A 9,342-nucleotide genomic window follows, 5' to 3' on the forward strand; every position below is an offset into this window, starting at 1 on the left:
AAATTGTGAAGGATGCATATCTTCAGAATGATTCAGGTCCTTCCAATTCATGAACAAAATATACCTTTAATTTTTCTTTTAGAAGTACTTTATAGCTTACATTCTGTCAATTTTGGTAGACTTTTATGAGACTAACTCCTATGTATTATTATTTTTATTGAAGTACTTTCTTTGATTACTCACATGTAGAAAACACTTCACTGTTGTATACTTTTATGGTTGTTTCTCTGGGATTTCTCTGTAGACAATGATGACTTTTGAACATAGAGTGCTTTATTTTTACCTTCCCATTCTGTACACCTTCTTATTTTTAATATTTTTTGCCATTGTTCTTCCTAGGACTCCCAGAGCACTTTAAATGTGGTCATCCTTACGTGTGTCATGAACTAAAATGGAAATTTTTTACTTTTTCAACATTGAGCATGATCCGTATTTGCAAGTTTTAATAGATGTTCTTTATGAATGTAAGGAAGTTTGTGCAAAAAGTAAAATGACAAATAATTATTTTAATTTTTACCAAATGCTTATTGTTCTTCAGTAAATATGATATGATTATTTTTAATGTAGCTTATGTAAGACCTTACATAATCTGAATTTCAAATCTTGAATCAGTCTTTAATTCCCGAAATGCCTCCTACAATTTGCATTGTACAATTATTTTCATACGGTATTTGATTTGATTTTCTAGTATTTTTCTTTCTTTCTTTTTAAAAATTTTTTACACACCAGGGTGCTTTATTGAGCTTGCTGAGAGATGGAGATACAGGCACAAAAGGCTGTGGACAGGAGCGGCAGCAGGCAGGCCAGGGGTCAGGTCGTCTAGCAGGACAGGGCTAAGGGCTCGGGACACTGCATCATGCAGCAGCTAGTAGCCATACCGTCCCATCAGCTGTGACAGGGTGTGTAGGCTGATCACCGTGCCCATGGCAAGAAGAACGATGAGCCCGATGGTCAGCAAGAGGCCGATGACCGGGGCACAGATGTTCAGGCACTTGGCGGTGGACGCGTAGCTCTGGGCCCCAATCATGTCGCCCACCATCTTCCGGTCCCTGGACTTCACGGAGTATGCGTAGGCCACGAAGCCCAGGCAGCACCAGTTGAGGAAGAGGGTGTTGAAGAGGGACCAGACGACGTGGTCAGGCACGCAGGTGTCGCTGCTGCGGATGTTGATCACGGTGGATTGCATGGGGGCAGCGTTGTAGGGGGCCCCCAGCACAGCCACCTCGTGCTCCTCCTTGACCATCTTCGGGGGTAGGTAGCTGGCTCCTGCGCGTGCGTAGAAGCCGTGGGACCCCGAGGCCAGTGGGTTAAGGAGGCCCAGATGCTGGCGGTAGCTCCAAGCACCCTCCCTTTCCAGAGTCCGATTTTCTAGTATTTTTCTGAGGATATTTGTATTTATGTTCATGAGTGATGCTGATCCGCAGTTTTGCTACAATTTCCAAATGTGGTTTTGATATGACATTAATGCTAACTTCACAGAATAAGTTGGGAAATGTTTCCTATGCTTATTTTCTGGAAGAGATTGTACAGGATTAATTTCATTACTGTCCTAAAAGTTGATAGAATCCAGTAGCATATTTCTAATATGTTTAACATTTATTGCCTCCCAAACATTGAATTTGGAAAAAAAAAAGTTGATATCTGCCTAGGTATTCTATTGTCTATTTTCCTATAGATATTTCAATCATTTATGGTGTTTGAACAGTATCTTTATAATGTGAGTATAGGAATCCTTTTATGTCTTAGAGTTTGGAATATTTATCTCGTTATACTACTCTTCTGGGTATTGTGGGATTTAGAAGTAGGGATTGTGAGGCTGCTGTCTTCTTTACTGTGATTCTTTCATATCTTTTAATAATCTCCTGTCTTCTCTTTTTGTCTACACCAGTTTTCCTCTCAGTAGACTAGCTTTCTCTCTTTCTCTATTACATGGTAGAATATCTGATGCTTCTGTGGAAGTATCCAATGGACAGGCACAGACTTTCCTAGTGATCTTTCACAACTTACTTGATTGTATATAATTGCGGAATAGGGAATGTTATAATGGAGATATCTTTTCAAATACTTCATTAGAAACTGCTAAGTGCTTTAGATTCATCTGCCTAATTGTATTAGTTTTGGGATATTCATTATGCATTTAGGATATATACGAACTCTTTGAACCATTAGGTAACCATTAGGTAATTCGTTTAACCCAACGGTCAGGCTTGCTGCCTTCTCCACCTGACGCAGGGCACACCTTTCCCTGTAGTGCTTTGGCCTTCCCGCATCTTTTCCTTGCAGATTTGTCTGTATGAAGCCATGTAGTTGAGACAAGGAGCCTGCAGGAAGCCTCAGATGCCGCCCAACCTCGTGGGTTGAATTTAGGTCTTCTTCTCCCACTGGATTGTCCTGAGGCAAACTCCTCCGGTGCTGATCACAGGGGTTCACCATCTTTTTACCCTTTGATTCATTCTTTCTGATCCTGACGCTGTGCCGTCAGCATCAACTACAGCACACCTACTGGTCCTTGATATTCCCACAACCATGACTATCTCCTCAGAATCTTGGAATGATGCAATTCAGTTCTCAGAGGAGGAATAAGGAATTGTCTCATTTGTAAAGTGTGTTTCCTGCTGGAGGAGCTCAGCTTGAGGTGTATAATTCAACATTCTGGTTGAAAGTGGAGGGGGTAGGAGAAGATATGACTGAAGAGACAACTATTGATCAAATATCTTAAGCAAACATCTTAAGTTGTCTTCTATAATCAGAACATGCAAATGTTATGCCAAACAGGAGAGAGAATCCATTTCATGGAAAACTGAATTACATATCATTTAGGTATCTTTTTATTAGTACATACAAACAACATCAAAAAACATAATGTGGTTAGTTGGCATCAAGTCAGTTCCAGCTCATGGCAGACGCGTGCGTGCAGAGCAGAACCGCTCTCTAAGGTTTCAGGGCTGGGGCATTTAGGAAGCCAGTGAGCAGGCTTTTCTCTGAGGCTCATCTGAAGTGGCTGCAACTGGCAACCTTTCTGGTACCAAGCAAGTGCTTCACCGTTTGTCCCACCAGGACTGAGAATAATAAAATAATGTAATACCAAGTACTCTTAATGCAGTAACAACCACTGTATCGTGATGTGGTGTGATATAATATTCCATGTAAGAATACTCATTTAATTCTAAGGTCCCATGTCATGGTGTCTTCTGTGGCATCATGATCATCAAACCCCTTGTTTTTTCTCTACCCCTAACTGGAAACTCAATCTAGCTTCCCTTTTGCACTCATTCATACCATCCTCCTTGTTATTGCCAGAAATTGTGAGCAATATTCTTGTACCAAGGACTTTGCACTACTTCTATCTTTGTCTAAAATATTTTCTCATTTTTTGTTTGACTAACATCCTAAATATCTTTCAATTTTCTATTGAAGTTTTCCTTATTAAAGATGACTGTACAACGAAGCGGAGCCCTGGTGCAGTAGTGGTCGTGTGTTGGCCTGACATCTGCAGGGTCGGCAGCTGGAAACCGCCAGCAGCTCCGTAGCAATAAGACAGGGCTTCCTATTCCTTTAAACAGTTTCAGTTTCAGAAACAGGCAGGAGCATCTCTATGAGTCAGCTTTGATTCAAGACAGTGGGTTTTGTTCCATAACAAAGCATTTCCAATCCACGGCATAGCTTTTAGTTGTGACTCCTAGCTACATGAATATGACAATAAGAAAGTCCACCCAATCCTGCACCATGGTCCCAATTGTTATGTTCCAGGACAGGTTTTTGTAGCCACTGTATCCATCCATGTCATCGGCGGTCTTCAACTTTTGTTGCCACTGCCCTACTTTTCTTTATTTCATCAAGGCAATAATTATAAACTATTTGCTTATCATTAATATTCTACTGGCCCCCTGGTGGCACAATGGTTACCCTTTGGACTGTTAAGTGCAAGGTCAGCAGGTCAAAATTACCAGCCTCTCTTCAGGAGAAAGACTAGGCCTACTACTCCTGTAGAGTTATAGTCTGGGAAACCCACAGGGGCAGTTCTAGCTTGCCTCACAGGTTTGATATGAGTTAGCATCAAGTGGATGTGAGAGTGAGAGAAAGGAAATCACCCTCCACTTTATATATATATATATATATATGTTCGTAGAAGAACATTTAAGGGAAGAAATACATAACTTTTTAATGAATTAGATGAAGGTTTACACAACAGATCATAATTATGCATTCAGTAATTCATAAACATTCTGATTCAACTCATCTCTTACAATCCCACTTCTTACCTATGTTTCCTGTGTCCATGTCTTCTTTCTTATATTTATGAATTTTGTTCTTGAGGAATTGCTGCCCTGTTGATCTTAAATATTTAATTATTATAGCTGAATGTGCGTTCAATTCTAGACTGGAAGGGTAAGGGCTCTATAGGCTTTGGGTTTCCACCAGTCTCTCTTGGACAGTATGCCTGGTGTCTTGTGTGATTTTGAGATTTGTTCTGCAAACTCCCCCCAAAAACAACCAATTTTATCTAAGATCTTCTAACCTGAACTTGTTCAGAGCAGATGATATTTGTAGACTAGCACCATCTAGTTCTTCAGATCCACAGTTAGGTAGACTGAGGTTGGCAGGATCCATCAGTCTGCTTACCTCATTCTTTTCATGTGCCTTTCAATGTACATCTTTCATCTTTCTTCTGGATGAGGAGATGTCAGTAGGAACAACTCAGCTGAATTCTCATTAGCTCTGAAAACCACTTCCTACTCATCAAATAAGGTCAATGGTTTAACAATTCCATTGCAGGTTTCAGTGGCTGCCAGAATATTTGGCGCTGATATCAAGGACTCAAGTAGAAAGCAAATGTTTTGAGCATGATGAAGGCAACAAATGGTCAAATGTGCTTCACAGGCATGGATGTACGTATGGATTGTGATAAGAGTTGTATGAACCCCGTATAAAATGATATTTTTTAAAAAAGATGATGATGATGGCAATCTATGTACAAATGTACTTGACACAATAGATTGATGTGTGCATTGTGATTAGAGCTGTACAAGCCCCCAAAAGAGGATTAAAAAAGAAGAGAATACTTGGCAAACAATAATTAGTTGAACACATTTGATGAATGAGGAAAACAAAGTTTCATGGAAGTTGTAGAATTTTTATTGCTTTTTAAAATAGATATGATTCTAAGAAAGGAAGGGTAGTCAGGTGTGTTATCAAAAGATTGAGCTTCGGGACTTGTGACATTCTCAGATTAATATGATATTGGAATTAATTTACATGGTAAAATGGAATATACAGCAGATCTGTTAAACCGGTGTTAAATTCTTACAACTAAGTTGCATTGCTCTTTTCTTTCCAGTAGCTTCTTCAGCTACATGGAACCAAGAAACCACACACATTTTCAACATTTCATCCTTTTGGGGCTCTCAGAAGAGGCAGAGTTGCAGCCTGTCTTCTTCGGACTGTTCCTCTCCATGTACTTGGTCACCTTCACTGGGAACCTGCTCATCATCCTGGCCATCATCAAGGACAGCCACCTCCATACACCCATGTACTTCTTCCTCTCCAACCTGTCTTTTGCAGACATCTGTTTCACCTCCACCACTGTCCCAAAGATGCTGCTGAACATTCAGATGCAGAACAGATTCATTACATATGAACACTGCATCACCCAGATGTATTTTTTCCTGCTTTTTACAGGATTGGATCATTTCCTGTTGACAGTGATGGCTTATGACCGGTTTGTGGCCATCTGTCACCCACTGCACTACATGGTCATCATGAACCCAAGGTTCTGTGGGCTCATGCTTCTGGCCTCCTGGTTATTGAGTGTACTGCAAGCTTTATTACATGCATTAATGGCTTTGCGTTTGTCCTTTTGTACGGAGTTGGAAATCTCCCATTTTTTTTGTGACCTTAACCAGGTAGTGCAACTTGCTTGCTCTGACACATTCCTCAATACCTTAGTAATTTATTTTGCAACTGGGCTTCTGGGAGTTATTCCACTCACTGGGATCCTTTTCTCTTACATGAAGATTGTGTCCTCCATTTTGAAAATTTCCTCAGCTGGGGGAAAATATAAAGCCTTTTCGACTTGTGGGTCTCACCTCTCCGTGGTTTCCTTGTTTTATGGTACATCTTTTGGGATTTATCTCAGTTCTGCTGCTACTCAAAATTCCAAGTCCAGTGCAATCGCCTCAGTGATGTACACTGTAGCCACACCCATGCTGAACCCCTTTATCTACAGTCTGAGAAACAAGGACATAAAGCAGGCCCTAGGGAAACTTTGCAGTTGAAAATTATGTTCTACCCAGAAGAACAATTTCTAGATTAGAGAGCTACTTATGAGACAGAGAGCTGAGAATTGTTAATATCTAAATCATACTTTCCTCAGTGCGTACATATGCTTTATAATCCCAATTCCATTTGCTTTCTTTTTATACATAATACTCCAGTGCTTCCTGTATATTTCTCCCATATGTGTTTATTTGTATCAACATTTTGTCCTTAACAGAAAATTGTTTTAGGGTGACTGCAGATTGAAACATGAAAGATCTTCAGGAGCTAATCCTAGAATATACCTGTCTACAATTATCCCACAGGAACAGCATTATTATTGTTCTCAAGCCTGAAAATGTTGAGATAAAAATTTTCAAATTCCTTTTGGGAAGCATTTCTTGTGATCAATTCTAGTGTGAAATATTTGATCTTTTGATACTTTTTTTAAAGTGAAGACTTGCTAAGTATTTTGATTTGGAACTTTATAAGCATGTTCTTGAGAGTTGGTTTGTGTCAATTGTATGCTCAGTATTCTCAGTGAGTTGGTAGTTAAGGCCTGGTCATCCTTCATGATGTTCTGTAACACAATGTCATCAATGCCAGCATGAGGGTTGATATTAACAGTCAATTAGATGTGTGGGGATGAGTGTGGATTGCAACCTCTTCACTCAGGTCACAGCCCTGATCCAGTGTCAAGGACATTTCTTTGGGTGTGTAGCCCAATTCTCATACAAGTGGATGCTGTGAGAAAATGTGGATGCTTCTTGATGGGCCTTGTTGTTGCATCTGTCTTGTTGAGTTCTAATTCTTTGTACTTGAACCAAATGGCCTGCCATATTGCCTGCCAATACTGAGAGCTATAGGCAACCAATTCTCTGACCTGTGAGCCCTGTATTTACTCTCATCTCCAGTGAGAAGCCTGATCTAATGTCATTGTTTTCATCCACATTTGAAACCATGTTGTTACTGCTGTACCCACAAAGCTACATAGGTAAGGAGAAGCCTACTGCTTAACATCGGACACTGTGTTTGGAATCAGGCTGGACATATAAATCTTTCTGTTTATTATATTCATGAGTATCGTGGTTTTTGCTTCTCTAGAGAAGGAAACCTAACACCTTTGTTCTGAGCGTGGTTGTAGAGAAACAAAATCCTATGGATGAATTTTCCAAAATTGTTATAAAATCTGACAAGCTCTCCAAGGGTTACTCACTCTGCCTTTTTCATTTGCTACAATTATTAGTAACAAGGGTGCTGTTAACTCAAGTGAATTGACAATGTTATTATGTAAAGGATTACCACCAGCAGATTAACTTTTGGTGGGGAATGAAGTGCTGGGTGTTCATGTGTTTGATCATTTTCAACAATTGTGTGATGATAAGAAGTATAGGGAAGCTGATTGGTTGCTACAACTTTTAATAGACAGAGTGGTATTTGAAAGAGTTGAGCTCAGGGCTTAGGAAGCATTTATCAAATGCCACATAAAAGACCTTGTCACAATAAAATTTAAAATATGCTTACTTCAAGAAAGAGTACAACATAGAACAAAAACTTAGCAGTCAGGAAAAATTATTTTTCTGAAAGAAAGATTTTTTTTCATTAGAATTCAAACTGTCCAATCAAAAGTTATGGGAAGCATATATGTTATTGTGAATAGCATATATGATGAACAATAATGGTTTTAAAATGTAAACTGTCTATTAGAAGTCAAATAGTTCAGTGTAATGTATAATTTTATCTATTTAGAAAAAAATGCGATGTAATATCACACACCTCTAAATTAAATAAAAATTGGTAATTTTAAAAGCTTTAGTAAGAGTACAAACATATCCCAAACTATTTGAATGAAAAAAAAATTTACTTCCAAGTACCTTGTTTTCCTTCTAACGCTTGTAGTTGATTTACCCTCCACATGTTCATACCTGTAGATAAGGCTAGCTGCTCTGAGAAAGAAGCATTTCCTGAATTAGTCATGAAACATGGTATTTCCCTCTCATTTGCTCAATTATTTTTAACAAAACACATATCGAAGTGGAATCAGGGTAGAAAAGAGAGTTGTCTATTGGGTTTGAAATTTAAAACAAGGGTTGTTTCAGAAAAATCCAAGTGGAAGTATAGTCTCTACACATTCTAGAAAAGACCCCTGCACACATTTTCAAATTCAATCATCAACCATTATGTAATGGTAGAATATTTTATTTCTGAAATTCAAGAATAAGAATTCAAATGTCCATGAGAAGGCCTGGTTTCCCAGTGATAAGGCTTCGTGTCCTGTTATGAATTTTGCAGATTGTACTCATAACAAATCTCTGAGAACTTTAGGTTGTTTCGAGTTAAAGGAAGTAGTCGTCATCTGTGTCCTATTCGAGTTTGTGCTCACATTTCATTACAGAAATGACGCTTAATTCTAGGCTATATCAGATATTGCATTAAACCTTATATCACACACCTAGTAAATGTCTAGAAATATTTTTACAAACATCTTGTGATATTAAGAATCCCTGGTGGTGCAGTGTGTTAAGTGTTAGGAAGTTAGTCCCAAGGTAAGCAGTTCAAACCTTCCAGGAGAAAGATGAGGCAGTCTGCTCAGATAAAGATTTACCACCTGAGCAGCCCTCAGAATTCACCCATGACAGTGGACTTGGCCTCCCTTTCCTAGCACTTTAATCAATCACATAGAAACAAGCAGGAAACCCCCCCACAAAGGTCAGAATTTATCCTAATGTGGCTCAAAGAATGTGTTAGTCCATGTTAGCCACAGAAACAAATTCATAAGACATTCATCTGTGTGCAAGAGAGAACTTTATATCAAAGTGCAATTGTACATTAAGAAAACATCCCAGCACAGTCCAGATCAAGTCCATAAGTCCAATATTACCCTATATGTTGGCCCCAGTTCATAAATTCCTCGTTAGCCTCATGCAACCATGCAATGATGCTCAATGCAGGAAGCTCACAGGCCCATTAATGAAAAGTCTTCTGGATCCAGAGGCAGTGGAAGTATCTCAGTGCTGGTGTGAGACTCCATATGGCTCTCCCAGCTCCAGGGCTCTGGCTCCACCAGAGTAGCTCCATGTGGCTTTC

The 9,342-nt window shown here is 39.3% G+C and overlaps 1 protein-coding gene and 1 pseudogene across 1 annotated transcript; one reads left to right on the forward strand and one right to left on the reverse strand.

Annotated features, from left to right (window-relative positions):
• Nucleotides 1-850: 850 nt before the first annotated feature.
• On the reverse strand, nt 851-1,261 carry LOC142431961 (interferon-induced transmembrane protein 1 pseudogene; annotated as a pseudogene).
• Nucleotides 1,262-5,321: 4,060 nt separating this feature from the next.
• Nucleotides 5,322-6,275, forward strand: LOC142431970 (olfactory receptor 7A5-like). Its single transcript, XM_075537001.1, has one exon. It carries the CDS (start codon nt 5,355-5,357, stop codon nt 6,273-6,275), a length of 921 nt encoding a protein of 306 aa, XP_075393116.1. The 5' UTR covers nt 5,322-5,354.
• The last annotated feature ends 3,067 nt before the right edge of the window (nt 6,276-9,342 follow it).

This window comes from Tenrec ecaudatus, chromosome 1, assembly GCF_050624435.1.
Source record: "Tenrec ecaudatus isolate mTenEca1 chromosome 1, mTenEca1.hap1, whole genome shotgun sequence".
Lineage (NCBI taxonomy): Eukaryota > Metazoa > Chordata > Mammalia > Afrosoricida > Tenrecidae > Tenrec > Tenrec ecaudatus.

Coding starts and splice junctions, on each gene's coding strand:
- LOC142431970 (XM_075537001.1), top strand. CDS start 5,355: ATGGAACCAAGAAACCACACACATTTTCAACATTTCATCCTTTTGGGG.